The sequence below is a fragment of the Salmo salar genome, chromosome ssa19, assembly GCF_905237065.1.
Source record: "Salmo salar chromosome ssa19, Ssal_v3.1, whole genome shotgun sequence".
NCBI lineage: Eukaryota > Metazoa > Chordata > Actinopteri > Salmoniformes > Salmonidae > Salmo > Salmo salar.
In genome coordinates, this window is record NC_059460.1 from 41,375,913 (window position 1) to 41,395,319 (window position 19,407).

General features: G+C 51.7%; 1 protein-coding gene across 2 annotated transcripts in view; it reads left to right on the top strand.

Moving 5' to 3' along the window:
- Window positions 1-19,407, top strand: part of mcu (mitochondrial calcium uniporter) — a 183,732-nt gene that overhangs the window by 145,218 nt on the left and 19,107 nt on the right. For both annotated transcript variants that reach the window (XM_045702319.1, XM_045702320.1), the window contains 6 exons: window positions 2,795-2,858; window positions 8,318-8,488; window positions 9,341-9,445; window positions 11,200-11,360; window positions 14,297-14,500; window positions 14,792-14,908. In XM_045702319.1, coding sequence (XP_045558275.1) covers window positions 2,795-2,858; window positions 8,318-8,488; window positions 9,341-9,445; window positions 11,200-11,360; window positions 14,297-14,500; window positions 14,792-14,908 — 822 coding nt within the window. The remainder of the gene's footprint in view (window positions 1-2,794; window positions 2,859-8,317; window positions 8,489-9,340; window positions 9,446-11,199; window positions 11,361-14,296; window positions 14,501-14,791; window positions 14,909-19,407) is intronic.

Below are 19,407 nucleotides of genomic sequence, written 5' to 3' on the forward strand. Positions count from 1 at the left end.
TATATCTTTATGTTTGAAGCCTGAAATGTGGCAAAAGGTCAAAGTTCAAGGGGGCCGAATACTTTCGCAAGGAACTGTATTCTATATCTGTGGGCTGACTGGCATAGAACAGCAATGCTGCACATCCATGTCACCTGATCGTACCCAACACCCTGACGGAGGCGTACCCAACACCCTGACGGGGAGATGTACCCAACACCCTGACGGGGAGATGTACCCAACACCCTGACGGGGAGGCGTACCCAACACCCTGACGGGGAGACGTACCCAACACCCTGACGGGGAGGCGTACCCAACACCCTGACGGGGAGACGTACCCAACACCCTGACGGGGAGACGTACCCAACACCCTGACGGGGAGACGTACCCAACACCCTGACGGAGGCGTACCCAACACCCTGACGGGGAGGCGTACCCAACACCCTGACGGGGAGACGTACCCAACACCCTGACGGGGAGACGTACCCAACACCCTGACGGGGAGACGTACCCAACACCCTGACGGGGAGACGTACCCAACACCCTGACGGGGAGGCGTACCCAACACCCTGACGGAGACGTACCCAACACCCTGACGGGGAGACGTACCCAACACCCTGACGGGGAGACGTACCCAACACCCTGACGGAGACGTACCCAACACCCTGACGGAGGCGTACCCAACACCCTGTTTCTCATCCTCGTGCACTCTCCTCCCCCTCCTTTAGTTTTCTCTCTGTGAGTAATTCTGACAGGCCCTGTCTGCCTTTAAAAGGCTTCCTCTCTGCTCAGGGCAACAGTGACATGCTGTCTTGTGTTGTCCCTAAACTAATTCAACTCATGTGGAGACCATATAGGAACTAACTCTGGGAGGGAGGGTCCTACCACCTCTTCTACGTAGTCTCCCTCCCTCCCTGCTCAGACAGCTGTGTGTGTTGTAACTTGTTTCTACTGTGTAAAACTCTCTCATTACTGTCAGTCAGAATGCATTCAGGTGCTTATCACACACACACACACTATGCAGGCCACGTATTGTGTTCCTCACTTCTGTTTCATTGTCACATTCCTTTCTGTCTGTGTCTATTCCTTTAGGTGGTGGTTCATGTGGGTTTGGCGTAGTTGTTGTTGCTGGTTTTCCATAACAGAGTAGTTTAGCTGTGTCTCTGTCTCTGTCTCTGTCTCTGTCTCTGTCTCTGTCTCTGTCTCTGTGTCTGTGTCTGTCTCTGTCTCTGTCTCTGTCTCTGTCTCTGTGTCTGTCTGTCTCTGTGTCTGTCTCTGTCTCTGTCTCTGTCTCTGTCTCTGTGTCTGTCTCTGTCTCTGTCTCTGTCTCTGTCTGTGTCTCTGTCTGTGTCTCTGTCTGTGTCTCTGTCTGTGTCTCTGTCTGTGTCTGTGTACACTGTGAGGCTCCTGGGGAGAACATGTTCTTGTCTAGAGGGAGATGTATACACCCATGTACAGGATACAGTGTGAACAATACTTCATTATACACCCATGTACAGGATACAGCGTGAACAATACTTCATTATACACCCATGTACAGGATACAGCGTGAACAATACTTCATTATACACCCATGTACAGGATACAGCGTGAACAATACTTCATTATACACCCATGTACAGGATACAGCGTGAACAATACTTCATTATACACCCATGTACAGGATATAGCGTGAACAATACTTCATTATACACCCATGTACAGGATACAGTGTGAACAATACTTCATTATACACCCATGTACAGGATACAGTGTGAACAATACTTCATTATACACACATGTACAGGATACAGTGTGAACAATACTTCATTATACACCCATGTACAGGATACAGTGTGAACAATACTTCATTATACACCCATGTACAGGATACAGTGTGAACAATACTTCATTATACACCCATGTACAGGATACAGTGTGAACAATACTTCATTATACACCCATGTACAGGATACAGTGTGAACAATACTTCATTATACACCCATGTACAGGATACAGTGTGAACAATACTTCATTATACACCCATGTACAGGATACAGTGTGAACAATACTTCATTATACACCCATGTACAGGATACTGTGTGAACAATACTTCATTATACACCCATGTACAGGATACTGCGTGAACAATACTTCATTATACACACATGTACAGGATACAGCGTGAACAATACTTCATTATACACCCATGTACAGGATACAGCGTGAACAATACTTCATTATACACCCATGTACAGGATACAGCGTGAACAATACTTCATTATACACACATGTACAGGATACAGCGTGAACAAAACTTCATTATACACACATGTACAGGATACAGCGTGAACAATACTTCATTATACACACATGTACAGGATACAGCGTGAACAATAAATCATTATACACACATGTACAGGATACAGTGTGAACAATACTTCATTATACACACATGTACAGGATACAGTGTGAACAATACTTCATTATACACACATGTACAGGATACAGTGTGAACAATACTTCATTATACACACATGTACAGGATACAGTGTGAACAATACTTCATTATACACACATGTACAGGATACAGTGTGAACATTTAGATCCAACAGCGGTTGATTCCTGTAAAATAATGTTTGGGTAAACTATATATACTGTCTGTCCTTTTTTAATTCAAATCGAACGTTATTTATTTCAGCACATTGTGTACAAACTGATTTGTCTGTTTATATGAAGAGGCTGAACTGGTATTTGTAAAGTTGATTTCAAACAGACAATATAATACTTTTCTTTCTCTCTCTCTCTCTCTCTCTCTCTCTCTCTCTCTCTCTAGGGATGGAGGGGCGCCCCCTCATGGCAGGGCCAGAGACTACTGAGTTCCTCCACCGCTCCAGAAGGTGAGTGTTTATACCGCACTCTGGCATGGAGCCATTCTGGGTAATGTGGTTTGGTGCTGACGGCTGAGTCATATAGATTTTTCAGTCAACACCAATGTGGTTGTGAGATAGCTGACTCTGAGATGGTGCTCAAGGTAGAGCCTCAGGCCTCAAGTCAAAGGTAGAGAGGGTAAGGGCTTCCCCTGTCAGATCCAGAGTGGGAGAGAGGGGTAGGGGCTTCCCCTGTCAGATCCAGAGTGGTAGAGAGGGGTAGGGGCTTCCCCTGTCAGATCCAGAGAGGTAGAGAGGGGTAGGGGCTTCCCCTGTCAGATCCAGAGAGGTAGAGAGGGGTAGGGGCTTCCCCTGTCAGATCCAGAGTGGTAGAGAGGGGTAGGGGCTTCCCCTGTCAGATCCAGAGGGGTAGGGGCTTCCCCTGTCAGATCCAGAGGGGTAGAGAGGGGTAGGGGCTTCCCCTGTCAGGTAGAGAGGGGTAGGGGCTTCCCCTGTCAGATCCAGAGAGGTAGAGAGGGGTAGGGGCTTCCCCTGTCAGATCCAGAGAGGTTGAGAGAGTTAGGGGCTTCCCCTGTCAGATCCAGAGAGGTAGAGAGGGGAAGGGGGTTCCCCTGTCAGATCCAGAGTGGTAGAGAGGGGTAGGGGCTTCCCCTATCAGATCCAGAGAGGTTGAGAGGGGAAGGGGCTTCCCCTGTCAGATCCAGAGAGGGGTAGGGGCTTCCCCTATCAGATCCAGAGCGGTAGAGAGGGGTAGGGGCTTCCCCTGTCAGATCCAGAGAGGTAGAGAGGGGTAGGGCTTCCCCTGTCAGATCCAGAGAGGTAGAGAGGGGTAGGGCTTCCCCTGTCAGATCCAGAGGTAGAGAGGGGTAGGGGCTTCCCCTGTCAGATGTAGAGAGGGGTAGGGGCTTCCCCTGTCAGATGTAGAGAGGGGTAGGGGCTTCCCCTGTCAGGTAGAGAGGGGTAGGGGCTTCCCCTGTCAGATCCAGAGAGGTCGAGAGGGGTAGGGGCTTCCCCTGTCAGGTAGAGAGGGGTAGGGACTTCCCCTATCAGATCCAGAGAGGTAGAGAGGTTTAGGGGCTTCCCCTGTCAGATCCAGAGAGGTAGAGAGGGGAAGGGGCTTCCCCTGTCAGATCCAGAGAGGTAGAGAGGGGTAGGGCTTCCCCTGTCAGATCCAGAGGTAGAGAGGGGTAGGGGCTTCCCCTGTCAGATGTAGAGAGGGGTAGGGGCTTCCCCTGTCAGATGTAGAGAGGGGTAGGGGCTTCCCCTGTCAGATGTAGAGAGGGGTAGGGGCTTCCCCTGTCAGGTAGAGAGGGGTAGGGGCTTCCCCTGTCAGGTAGAGAGGGGTAGGGGCTTCCCCTGTCAGGTAGAGAGGGGTAGGGGCTTCCCCTGTCAGATCCAGAGAGGTAGAGAGGGTTAGGGGCTTTCCCTGTCAGATCCAGAGTGGTAGAGAGGGGTAGGGGCTTCCCCTATCAGATCCAGAGAGGTGGAGAGGGTTAGGGGCTTCCCCTGTCAGATCCAGAAAGGTGGATAGGGGTAGGGGCTTCCCCTGTCAGGTAGAGAGGGGTAGGGACTTCCCTTGTCAGATCCAGAGAAGTAGAGAGGGGTAGGGCTTCCCCTGTCAGATCCAGAGGGGTAGGGGCTTCCCCTGTCAGATCCAGAGAGGTAGAGAGGGGTAGGGGCTTCCCCTGTCAGGTAGAGAGGGGTAGGGGCTTCCCCTGTCAGATCCAGAGAGTAAGAGAGGGGTAGGGGCTTCCCCTGTCAGATCCAGAGTGGTAGAGAGGGGTAGGGGCTTCCTCTGTCAGATCCAGAGGGGTAGGCACTTCCCCTGTCAGATCCAGAGGTAGAGAGGGGTAGGGGCTTCCCCTGTCAGATCCAGAGAGGTAGAGAGGGTTAGGGGCTTACCCTGTCAGATCCAGAGTGGTAGAGAGGGGTAGGGGCTTACCCTGTCAGATCCAGAGTGGTAGAGAGGGGAAGGGGCTTCCCCTGTCAGATCCAGAGAGGTAGAGAGGGTTACGGGCTTCCCCTGTCAGGTAGAGAGGGGTAGGGGCTTCCCCTGTCAGATCCAGAGAGGTGAAGAGGGGTAGGGGCTTCCCCTGTCAGATCCGGAGGGGTAGAGAGGGGTAGGGGCTTCCCCTGTCAGATCCAGAGAGGTACAGAGGGGAAGGGGCTTCCCCTGTCAGATCCAGAGAGGTGAAGAGGGGTAGGGGCTTCCCCTGTCAGATCCGGAGGGGTAGAGAGGGGTAGGGGCTTCCCCTGTCAGATCCAGAGAGGTAGAGAGGGGTAGGGGCTTCCCCTGTCAGATCCAGAGAGGTAGAGAGGGGTAGGGGCTTCCCCTGTCAGATCCAGAGAAGCTGCATTCTGCTTAATATAGTTTGGCAATACTACTTGTCAGAGATAGGAGTTTAGACCTGAGGTGAGCTCAGTACAGTAGATGCCTGGGATTCCCCTGTCAGGTTAGCTTGTCAGTACTACTCAGCACCAGCAGTGAGTGGTGTTGTTTTGGAACAGTAGACTGCCTTTGTGCAGAGTCCTTAATTCTGCTGTCAGCCCCAAACCCAGACACATTTTCTCCTCAGCTCTGGAGAGACAAAGATGGCCTTGGCCCGTCACTGGAGAGAAACCCAGAGTTGATTAGCCTGCCTGAACACTTGGTGGGACGTTAGTTTGGAGCGAACATGATCAGCAGTCTCTTTCTCTCTCTCAGCCACAGCCGGCAGTCATTCATTTTGAAGGAGAAACTGGCATCTGTTCTGAGGAGAACTGAGAGGTTATGAGAGGGAGAGGGAGAGAGAGGCATTGCAGTCAGGACTCTGAGTGTTCCGTGCTGAAGTGGGTTTTAATTGCGCTGCCATTATACTTGCATGAGAGGAGGCGCAGGCAGCCACACACACGAGAGAGAGAGAGACAGAGAAGGAGAGAGAGAGAGAGAGAGAGAGAGAGAGAGAGAGAGAGAGAGAGAGAGAGAGAGAGAGAGAGAGAGAGAGAGAGAGAGAGAGAGAGAGAGAGAGAGAGAGAGAGAGAGAGAGAGAGAGAGAGAGAGAGAGAGAGAGAGAGAGAGAGAGAGAGAGAGAGAGAGAGACGCAGGCAGCCACGAGAGAGAGAGAGACGCAGGCAGCCACGAGAGAGAGAGAGACGCAGGCAGCCACGAGAGAGAGAGAGACGAGGCAGCCACGAGAGAGAGAGAGAGAGACGCAGGCAGCCACACACGAGAGAGAGAGAGAGAGACGCAGGCAGCCACACACGAGAGAGAGAGAGAGAGACGCAGGCAGCCACACACGAGAGAGAGAGAGAGAGACGCAGGCAGCCACACACGAGAGAGAGAGAGAGACGCAGGCAGCCACACACGAGAGAGAGAGAGAGAGACGCAGGCAGCCACACACGAGAGAGAGAGAGAGAGACGCAGGCAGCCACACACGAGAGAGAGAGAGAGAGACGCAGGCAGCCACACACGAGAGAGAGAGAGAGACGCAGGCAGCCACACACGAGAGAGAGAGAGAGACGCAGGCAGCCACACACGAGAGAGAGAGAGAGAGACGCAGACAGCCACACACGAGAGAGAGAGAGAGAGAGAGAGAGAGAGAGAGACGCAGGCAGCCACACACGAGAGAGAGAGAGAGAGAGAGAGAGACGCAGGCAGCCACACACGAGAGAGAGAGAGAGAGAGAGAGACGCAGGCAGCCACACACGAGAGAGAGAGAGAGAGAGAGAGAGACGCAGGCAGCCACACACGAGAGAGAGAGACGCAGGCAGCCACACACGAGAGAGAGAGAGAGACGCAGGCAGCCACACACGAGAGAGAGAGAGAGAGAGAGAGAGAGACGCAGGCAGCCACACACGAGAGAGAGAGACGCAGGCAGCCACACACACGAGAGAGAGAGATGCAGGCAGCCACACACGAGAGAGAGAGAGAGAGACGCAGGCAGCCACACACGAGAGAGAGAGAGAGAGACGCAGGCAGCCACACACGAGAGAGAGAGAGAGACGCAGGCAGCCACACACGAGAGAGAGAGAGACGCAGGCAGCCACACACGAGAGAGAGAGAGAGACGCAGGCAGCCACACACGAGAGAGAGAGAGAGACGCAGGCAGCCACACACGAGAGAGAGAGAGAGAGAGACGCAGGCAGCCACACACGAGAGAGAGAGAGAGAGACGAGGCAGCCACACGAGAGAGAGAGAGAGAGAGACGCAGGCAGCCACACACGAGAGAGAGAGAGAGAGACGCAGGCAGCCACACACGAGAGAGAGAGAGAGAGACGCAGGCAGCCACACGAGAGAGAGAGACGCAGGCAGCCACACGAGAGAGAGAGAGACGCAGGCAGCCACGAGAGAGAGAGAGAGAGAGAGAGACGCAGGCAGCCACACGAGAGAGAGAGAGAGACGCAGGCAGCCACACGAGAGAGAGAGAGAGAGAGAGAGAGAGAGAGAGACGCAGGCAGCCACACGAGAGAGAGAGAGAGAGAGAGACGCAGGCAGCCACACGAGAGAGAGAGACGCAGGCAGCCACACGAGAGAGAGAGAGACGCAGGCAGCCACACGAGAGAGAGAGACTCAGGCAGCCACGAGAGAGAGAGAGAGAGAGAGAGAGAGAGAGAGAGAGAGAGAGAGAGAGAGAGAGAGAGAGAGAGAGAGAGAGAGAGAGAGAGAGAGAGAGAGAGAGAGAGAGAGAGAGAGAGAGAGAGAGAGAGAGAGAGAGAGAGAGAGAGAGAGAGAGAGACGCAGGCAGCCACACGAGAGAGAGAGAGAGAGACGCAGGCAGCCACACGAGAGAGAGAGAGAGAGACGCAGGCAGCCACACGAGAGAGAGAGAGAGAGACGCGAGGCAGCCACACGAGAGAGAGAGAGAGACGCAGGCAGCCACGAGAGAGAGAGAGAGAGAGAGAGACGCAGGCAGCCACGAGAGAGAGAGAGAGAGAGAGAGACGCAGGCAGCCACACGAGAGGGAGAGAGAGAGAGAGACGCAGGCAGCCACACGAGAGAGAGAGAGAGAGAGAGAGAGAGAGACGCAGGCAGCCACACGAGAGAGAGAGAGACGCAGGCAGCCACGAGAGAGAGAGAGAGAGAGACGCAGGCAGCCACACGAGAGAGAGAGAGAGACGCAGGCAGCCACACGAGAGAGAGAGAGAGAGAGAGAGAGAGAGACGCAGGCAGCCACACGAGAGAGAGAGAGAGAGAGAGAGAGAGACGCAGGCAGCCACACGAGAGAGAGAGAGAGAGACCCAGGCAGCCACACGAGAGAGAGAGAGAGAGAGAGAGACGCAGGCAGCCACACGAGAGAGAGAGAGAGAGACGCAGGCAGCCACACGAGAGAGAGAGAGAGACGCAGGCAGCCACGAGAGAGAGAGAGAGAGAGAGAGAGAGAGAGACGCAGGCAGCCACACGAGAGAGAGAGAGGGGGGAGGGGTACAGTAGTGAGGGGGAGGGGGAGTATGTGTATGAAATCATGTTGTTGTCTCCTGTTCCCCTCCAGAGGTGACGGTGGTGTACCAGAATGGACTGCCGGTGATCTCAGTCAGTTTGCCATCCCGTAGGGAGCGATGCCAGTTCACTCTGAAGCCCCTCAGTGACTGTGTTGGGGTGTTCCTCACACAGCTACAGACAGAGGACAGGGGCATCGACCGTGTAGCCATCTACTCTACAGGTAACATACACACACACACACACACACACACACACACACACACACGTATACACACACACGTATACACACACACGTATACACACACAACCATACACACACACACACACACGTATACACACACACAGCCACACAACCACACACACACATATCCATCCTACCCTGTCTTTCTAAGGTCTTCGAAAGCCAAGTTAACAAACAGATCACCGACCATTTTGAATCCCACCGTACCTTCTCCGCTATGCAATCTGGTTTCAGAGCTGGTCATGGGTGCACCTCAGCCACGCTCAAGGTCCTAAACGACATCATAACCGCCATCGATAAGAGACATTACTGTACAGCCGTATTCATCGACCTGGACAAGGCTTTCTACTCTGTCCATCACCGTATTCTTATCAGCAGACTCAACAGCCTTGGTTTCTCAAATGACTGCCTCGCCTGGTTCACCAACTACTTCTCAGACAGAGTTCAGTGTGTCAAATCGGAGGGCCTGTTGTCTGGACCTCTGGCAGTCTCTATGGGTGTGCCACAGGGTTCAATCCTCTGGCCGACTCTCTTCTCTGTATACATCAATGATGTTGCTCTTGCTGCTGGTGATTCTCTGATCCACCTCTACGCAGACGACACCATTCTGTATACTTCTGGCCCCTCTTTGGACACTGTGTTAACTAACCTCCAGATGAGCTTCAATGCCATACAACTCAGTAATCCTGGTTGTTGTAGACACTAGTTAACCACTCTGTTCTATCAGTATTATTCCTGGTTGTTGTAGACACTAGTTAACCTCTCTCCCTGCCTCCCTCCTCTCTCCCTCCCTCCATCCCTCCCCACTCCCTCCTCTCTCCCTCCCTCCAGATGGGGCGAGGGTAGCCTCTTCTACAGGGATAGACATCCTGCTGTTGGATGATTTCAACCTGGTCATCAACGACGTTACGCACCTGGTGAGGCCGCCACGAAGAGGTGAGATTGACCAGGGGCAGGAGATGAAAACACATTTATTTTGTACTTCATACTTTTAAGGTGAAAGTAGGCATCTGTCTTGTCTGACTGTCTTGTCTGACTGTCTTGTCTGTCTTGTCTGACTGTCTTGTCTGTCTGTCTTGTCTGACTGTCTTGTCTGTCTGTCTTGTCTGACTCTTGTCTGACTCTTGTCTGTCTGTCTGTCTGTCTGTCTGTCTGTCTGTCTGTCTGTCTGTCATAGACTTAGATGAACAATGTCTGCCTTCCCCTTTTTTTTCTACCATAGAGATGTATAGACATCACAACGTTGTATCCATCCCAGTGAACACAAGGGCAGCGCCATTGAGGCCATCTCCATTTTGAAGTAGTTCATTTTCTTCTTCTACTACTTCTATGAGTTAGTAAACAAACTGAAAGGCTGTACACTCAACAAGATATCCCAGTCTGACTTCATGTCCCAACTTCCAAATTCTGTAATAAATGTGTTAAATGTAGGCGCACTAAAACAAACTCCACGGTTAAGTTTGGGCGTTAATTGCGACTGGGCTTGCTAAATCGTTGTGGACAGATGGCAGAGGGGTAAAAAGTTGTGAGCTCCCGCTCCGTAGAGCGCAGGTTCAATCTCAGTGTGGGGCACTCGTTTGTAGATGATTTATTTTTTTGTCTCCTAGTGGCCAGTTTAGATGGTATCTCCCAATGTCTTGAGGACATGCACAAACGTTCAATTTCGCAATGGATCTGAAGTGATTCCTCTGGCATACTGCCACCAGCAGTGTGTTGTTTGAACAGGTATAAAGCCAGGGTTGGTGATTTTACTGCCACCAGCAGTGTGTTGTTTGAACAGGTATAAAGCCAGGGTTGGTGATTTTACTGCCACCAGCAGTGTGTTGTTTGAACAGGTATAAAGCCAGGGTTGGTGATTTTACTGCCACCAGCAGTGTGTTGTTTGAACAGGTATAAAGCCAGGGTTGGTGATTTTACTGCCACCAGCAGTGTGTTGTTTGAACAGGTATAAAGCCAGGGTTGGTGATTTTACTGCCACCAGCAGTGTGTTGTTTGAACAGGTATAAAGCCAGGGTTGGTGATTTTACTGCCACCAGCAGTGTGTTGTTTGAACAGGTATAAAGCCAGGGTTGGTGATTTTACTGCCACCAGCAGTGTGTTGTTTGAACAGGTATAAAGCCAGGGTTGGTGATTTTACTGCCACCAGCAGTTATGGAATGTTTACTCATAAGTATAATTAATAACTGATCCCTTCTGCTGACCTGGATGGCCTTATGAGATCCTTAATTAAACCATAGGAAGTTCCACCCAGTCGACTACTTCAACATGGTGAGAGTCCTCAATGGTCCTCCCATGCTAGAACAGACTTTTGGGCACTAGAGTCCTCTATCATTCTCTATGCTGTGTGTGTGTGTGTGTGTGTGTGTGTGTGTGTGTGTGTGTGTGTGTGTGTGTGTGTGTGTGTGTGTGTGTGTGTGTGTGTGTGTGTGTGTGAGAAATGGTGTGTTAACATGTCCACCCTCCTTTACCCTCTGACCTCTTTGAGGAGGCGGAGCCTGTCTGTCTGTGTTTTTACCTCCTAACCCTCTGTGTGTCTCTGTAGATCTGCTGGCCAATGAGGAGGCAGAGTCTGTCTGTCTGTCTGTCTGTCTGTCTGTCTGTCTGTCTGTCTGTCTGTCTGTCTGTCTGTCTGTCTGTCTGTCTGTCTGTCTGTCTGTCTCTACCTTCTAACCCTCTGTGTGTGTCTGTAGATCTCCTAGCCAATGATGAGGCAGAGCGTCTGAACGACGTTAAGTTCCTAGTTCAGCAGCTCTACACCACCATGCATATAGAAGAACATCAGCTTAGTAAAGAGAAGGAACTAGTGGTCAGACTGGAGGACCTCAACTCACAGCTACGTCCTCTAGAGAAGGTACTGTACACACAGTCATTTATTGGCATTAAATACATTTGTAAATATCACTTTTTTTCTGTCTTCTGATGGACATGAATTGCTGTGTTTAGAATTCACTTCATGGTTAATGTTTAGCATGGGGGGATAGAGAACTGCATGGTTAATGTTTAGCATGGGGGGATAGAGAACTGCATGGTTAATGTTTAGCATGGGGGGATAGAGAACTGCATGGTTAATGTTTAGCATGGGGGGATAGAGAACTGCATGGTTAATGTTTAGCATGGGGGGATAGAGAACTGCATGGTTAATGTTTAGCATGGGGGGATAGAGAACTGCATGGGGGGATAGAGAACTGCATGGTTAATGTTTAGCATGGGGGGATAGAGAACTGCATGGTTAATGTTTAACATGGGGGGATAGAGAACTGCATGGTTAATGTTTAGCATGGGGGGATAGAGAACTGCATGGGGGGATAGAGAACTGCATGGTTAATGTTTAGCATGGGGGGGATAGAGAACGGCATGGTTAATGTTTAGCATGGGGGATAGAGAACTGCATGGTTAATGTTTAACATGGGGGGATAGAGAACTGCATGGGGGGATAGAGAACTGCATGGTTCATGTTTAGCATGGGGGGATAGAGAACTGCATGGTTCATGTTTAGCATGGGGGGATAGAGAACTGCATGGTTAATGTTTAACATGGGGGGATAGAGAACTGCATGGTTAATGTTTAACATGGGGGGATAGAGAACTGCATGGGGGGATAGAGAACTGCATGGGGGGATAGAGAACTGCATGGTTAATGTTTAACATGGGGGGATAGAGAACTGCATGGTTAATGTTTAACATGGGGGGATAGAGAACTGCATGGGGGGATAGAGAACTGCATGGGGGGATAGAGAACTGCATGGTTAATGTTTAACATGGGGGGATAGAGAACTGCATGGTTAATGTTTAACATGGGGGGATAGAGAACTGCATGGGGGATAGAGAACTGCATGGGGGATAGAGAACTGCATGGTTAATGTTTAACATGGGGGGATAGAGAACTGCATGGTTAATGTTTAACATGGGGGGATAGAGAACTGCATGGTTAATGTTTAACATGGGGGGATAGAGAACTGCATGGTTCATGTTTAGCATGGGGGAGGATAGAAAAGGGTCAATACAACTGTATTCAGCACTTTACTCCCAGTGGAAGGATGGACACAAGCCAGCACATTGGGAGAGTTCATTCACAAATCAATGGATGGTAGTGATAAAGATGTTTGAAGGTAGTGAGTGATGAAGGTGTTTGACGGTAGTGAGTGATGAAGGTGTTTGACGGTAGTGAGTGATGAAGGTGTTTGACGGTAGTGCGTGATGAAGGTGTTTGACGGTAGTGAGTGATGAAGGTGTTTGACGGTAGTGCGTGATGAAGGTGTTTGACGGTAGTGAGTGATGAAGGTGTTTGACGGTAGTGAGTGATGAAGGTGTTTGACGGTAGTGAGTGATGAAGGTGTTTGACGGTAGTGAGTGATGAAGGTGTTTGAAGGTAGTGAGTGATGAAGGTGTTTGACGGTAGTGAGTGATGAAGATGTTTGACAGTAGTGAGTGATGAAGATGTTTGAAGGTAGTGAGTGATGAAGGTGTTTGACGGTAGTGAGTGATGAAGGTGTTTGACGGTAGTGAGTGATGAAGGTGTTTGACGGTAGTGCGTGATGAAGGTGTTTGACGGTAGTGCGTGATGAAGGTGTTTGACGGTAGTGAGTGATGAAGGTGTTTGACGGTAGTGAGTGATGAAGGTGTTTGACGGTAGTGAGTGATGAAGGTGTTTGACGGTAGTGAGTGATGAAGGTGTTTGACGGTAGTGAGTGATGAAGGTGTTTGACGGTAGTGAGTGATGAAGGTGTTTGACGGTAGTGAGTGATGAAGGTGTTTGACGGTAGTGAGTGATGGTGTTTGACGGTAGTGAGTGATGAAGGTGTTTGAAGGTAGTGAGTGATGAAGGTGTTTGACGGTAGTGAGTGATGAAGGTGTTTGACGGTAGTGAGTGATGAAGGTGTTTGACGGTAGTGAGTGATGAAGGTGTTTGAAGGTAGTGAGTGATGAAGGTGTTTGACGGTAGTGAGTGATGAAGACGTTTGACAGTAGTGAGTGATGAAGATGTTTGAAGGTAGTGAGTGATGAAGATGTTTGACGGTAGTGAGTGATGAAGGTGTTTGACGGTAGTGAGTGATGAAGGTGTTTGACGGTAGTGAGTGATGAAGGTGTTTGACGGTAGTGAGTGATGAAGGTGTTTGACGGTAGTGAGTGATGAAGGTGTTTGACGGTAGTGAGTGATGAAGGTGTTTGACGGTAGTGAGTGATGAAGGTGTTTGACGGTAGTGAGTGATGAAGGTGTTTGACGGTAGTGAGTGATGAAGATGTTTGACGGTAGTGAGTGATGAAGGTGTTTGACGGTAGTGAGTGATGAAGGTGTTTGACGGTAGTGAGTGATGAAGGTGTTTGACGGTAGTGAGTGATGAAGGTGTTTGACGGTAGTGAGTGATGAAGGTGTTTGACGGTAGTGAGTGATGAAGGTGTTTGACGGTAGTGAGTGATTATATGTCTTTTAGCTGATGCTTTTATCCAACGCAATTTAATTTTTTACTCATTATGCGATGCGCAGTGCATCGAACACCGGAAGAAGAATTATCATTAATTACCACAGTGAATTATTGTAATGTTTGTTTATGTGTCAATTAATCTCATAAGGGATCGGTTACCAATTGGCAATTTGACTCTGGAAAAAATGTCCTTCATTCATACAGTCATGCCTGGATACATGTTTTGCGAATTGGTGGTCCCAGGAATCAAACCCGTCTTCCTGGTGTTGCAAGCACCATGCTCTAACAACTGAGCTACAGTGGACCAATGGTGTAGGTGTGCCTTTTTATGACTGATGGCTGTCTCTGATTGGCTGTTTGCCCAGGTGAGGGAGGAGCTGAGTCGTAAGGCGGAGCGTCGTACCACCTGGGTGCTGTGGGGGGGCATGGCCTACATGGCAACACAGTTTGGGATCCTTGCGCGCCTCACCTGGTGGGAGTACTCCTGGGATATCATGGAGCCTGTTACCTACTTCATTACCTACGCCACCGCCATGGCTATGTACTCCTACTACGTACTCACACGCCAGGTAACACACACACACACCCTCTATAGCACACAGCAAATCCAAGCCTTTTACAGGGCCAGACTGCGTTTGTGTGTTGAGACTAAGCACTAGGCTTTGTGTATTCTAGTAGTTTTTTGGAGCAGGTTCATTCATGTTTGGTTCATTCATGTTTGGTTCATTCATGAATGTGTCCTCCTTTTCCTGTTGGGGTACAGTATGTATACTGTATAATCCCTAGTAGAAGTTGTAGCATTCTGGAGTAGGTCTAGTTGTGTGTTGTGTTATTGTGACAGAATATCCCTCGTCCTGTAGGAGTACATCTACCCTGACGCCAGGGACAGACAGTACCTGCTGTTCTTCCACAAGGGAGTGAAGAGACAACGTTTTGACATCTACAAGTACAACGAGCTGAAGGACTCTATCGCTGAGGTAGGTACTAACCCCGACACTAACCCCAACCCCGACATTAACCCCAACCACGACACCAACCCCGACATTAACCCCAACCACGACACCAACCCCAACATTAACCCCAACCACGACACCAACCCCGACATTAACCCCAACCCCGACACCAACCCCGACATTAACCCCAACCACGACACCAACCCCGACATTAACCCCAACCACGACACCAACCCCGACATTAACCCCAACCACGACACCAACCCCGACATTAACCCTAACCACGACACCAACCCCGACATTAACCCCAACCACGACACCAACCCCGACATTAACCCCAACCACGACACCAACCCCGACATTAACCCCAACCACGACACCAACCCCGACATTAACCCCAACCACGACACCAACCCCGACATTAACCCCAACCACGACACCAACCCCGACATTAACCCCAACCACGACACCAACCCCGACATTAACCCCAACCACGACCCCAACCCCGACATTAACCCCAACCACGACACCAACCCCGACATTAACCCCAACCACGACACCAACCCCGACATTAACCCCAACCACGACCCCAACCCCGACATTAACCCCAACCACGACACCAACCCCGACATTAACCCCAACCACGACACCAACCCCGACATTAACCCCAACCACGACACCAACCCCGACATTAACCCCAACCACGACACCAACCCCGACATTAACCCCAACCACGACACCAACCCCGACATTAACCCCAACCACGACACCAACCCCGACATTAACCCCAACCACGACACCAACCCCGACATTAACCCCAACCACGACACCAACCCCGACATTAACCCCAACCACGACACCAACCCCGACATTAACCCCAACCACGACACCAACCCCGACATTAACCCTAACCACGACACCAACCCCGACATTAACCCTAACCACGACACCAACCCCGACATTAACCCCAACCACGACACCAACCCCGACATTAACCCCAACCACGACACCAACCCCGACATTAACCCCAACCACGACACCAACCCCGACATTAACCCCAACCACGACACCAACCCCGACATTAACCCCAACCACGACACCAACCCCGACATTAACCCCAACCACGACACCAACCCCGACATTAACCCCAACCACGACACCAACCCCGACATTAACCCCAACCACGACACCAACCCCGACATTAACCCTAACCACGACACCAACCCCGACATTAACCCCAACCACGACACCAACCCCGACATTAACCCCAACCACGACACCAACCCCGACATTAACCCCAACCACGACACCAACCCCGACATTAACCACGACACCAACCCCGACATTAACCCCAACCACGACACTAACCCCGACATTAACCCCGACACCAACACGAACCCCGACATTAACCCCAACCCCGACATTAACCCCAACCCCGACATTAACCCCAACCCCGACATTAACCCCAACCACGACACCAACCCCGACATTAACCCCAACCACGACACCAACCCCGACATTAACCCCAACCCCGACACCAACCCCGACACCAACACTGACCCCGACACCAACACTAACCCCGATACCAATCCCGACACCAACCCCGACATTAACCCCAACCACGACACCAACCCCGACATTAACCCCAACCACGACACCAACCCCGACATTAACCCCAACCACGACACCAACCCCGACATTAACCTCAACCACGACACCTACCCCGACATTAACCCCAACCACGACACCAACCCCGACATTAACCCCAACCACGACACCAACCCCGACATTAACCCCAACCACGACACCAACCCCGACATTAACCCCAACCCCGACATTAACCCCAACCACGACACCAACCCCGACATTAACCCCGACACCAACACGAACCCCGACATTAACCCCGACATTAACCCCAACCCCGACATTAACCCCAACCCCACATTAACCCCGCCCCGACATTAACCACAACCACGACACCAACCCCGACATTAACCCCAACCCCGACATTAACCCCAACCCCGACATTAACCCCAACCCCGACATTAACCCCGACACCAACACTAACCCCAACCCCGACACCAACCCCGACACCAACCCCAACACTAACCCCAACCCTGACACCAATCCCGACACCAACACTGACCCCGACACCAACACTAACCCCAACCCCGACACCAATCCCGACACCAACCCCGACATTAACCCCAACCCCGACATTAACCCCAACCACGACACCAACCCCGACATTAACCCCAACCACGACACCAACCCCGACATTAACCCCAACCACGACACCAACCCCGACATTAACCCCAACCACGACACCAACCCCGACATTAACCCCAACCACGACACCAACCCCGACACTAACCCCAACCCCGACACTAACCCCAACCCCGACACCAATCCCGACACCAACCCCGACATTAACCCCAACCACGACACCAACCCTGACATTAACCCCAACCACGACACCAACCCCGACATTAACCCCAACCACGACACCAACCCCGACATTAACCCCAACCACGACACCAACCCCGACATTAACCCCAACCACGACACCAACCCCGACATTAACCCCAACCACGACACCAACCCCGACATTAACCCCAACCACGACACCAACCCCGACATTAACCCCGACACCAACACTAACCCCGACATTAACCCCAACCACGACACCAACCCCGAAATTAACCCCGACACCAACACGAACCCCAACCCTGACACTAACCCCAACCACGACACCAACCCCGACAATAACCCCGACACCAACACGAACCCCAACCCCGACACTAACCCCAACCACAACACCAACCCCGACATTAACCCCAACCACGACACCAACCCCGACATTAACCCCAACCACGACACCAACCCCCGACATTAACCCCAACCACGACACCAACCCCGACATTAACCCCAACCACGACACCAACCCCGACATTAACCCCAACCACGACACTAACCCCAACCCCGACATTAACCCCAACCCCGACATTAACCCCAACCCCGACACTAACCCCAACCCCGACATTAACCCCAACCCCGACATTAACCCCAACCCCGACATTAACCCCAACCCCGACATTAACCCCAACCACGACACCAACCCCGACATTAACCCCAACCCCGACATTAACCCCAACCACGACACCAACCCCGACATTAACCCCAACCACGACACCAACCCCGACATTAACCCCAACCACGACACCAACCCCGACATTAACCCCAACCACGACACCAACCCCGACATTAACCCCAACCACGACACCAACCCCGACACTAACCCCAACCCCGACACCAACACTAACCCCAACCCCGACACCAATCCCGACACCAACCCCGACATTAACCCCAACCACGACACCAACCCAGACATTAACCCCAACCACGACACCAACCCCGACATTAACCCCAACCACGACACCAACCCCGACATTAACCCCAACCACGACACCAATCCCGACATTAACCCCAACCACGACACCAACCCCGACATTAACCCCAACCACGACACCAACCCCGACATTAACCCCAACCACGACACCAACCCCGACATTAACCCCAACCACGACACCAACCCCGACATTAACCCCAACCACGACACCAACCCCGACATTAACCCCAACCACGACACCAACCCCGACATTAACCCCGACACCAACACTAACCCCGACATTAACCCCAACCACGACACCAACCCCGAAATTAACCCCGACACCAACACGAACCCCAACCCTGACACTAACCCCAACCACGACACCAACCCCGACAATAACCCCGACACCAACACGAACCCCAACCCCGACACTAACCCCAACCACGACACCAACCCCGACATTAACCCCAACCACGACACCAACCCCGACATTAACCCCAACCACGACACCAACCCCGACATTAACCCCAACCACGACACCAACCCCGACATTAACCCCAACCACGACACCAACCCCGACATTAACCCCAACCACGACACTAACCCCAACCCCGACATTAACCCCAACCCCGACATTAACCCCAACCCCGACACTAACCCCAACCCCGACATTAACCCCAACCCCGACATTAACCCCAACCCCGACATTAACCCCAACCCCGACATTAACCCCAACCACGACACCAACCCCGACATTAACCCCAACCCCGACATTAACCCCAACCACGACACCAACCCCGACATTAACCCCAACCACGACACCAACCCCGACATTAACCCCAACCACGACACCAACCCCGACATTAACCCCAACCACGACACCAACCCCGACATTAACCCCAACCACGACACCAACCCCGACACTAACCCCAACCCCGACACCAACACTAACCCCAACCCCGACACCAATCCCGACACCAACCCCGACATTAACCCCAACCACGACACCAACCCCGACATTAACCCCAACCACGACACCAACCCCGACATTAACCCCAACCACGACACCAACCCCGACATTAACCCCAACCACGACACCAATCCCGACATTAACCCCAACCACGACACCAAC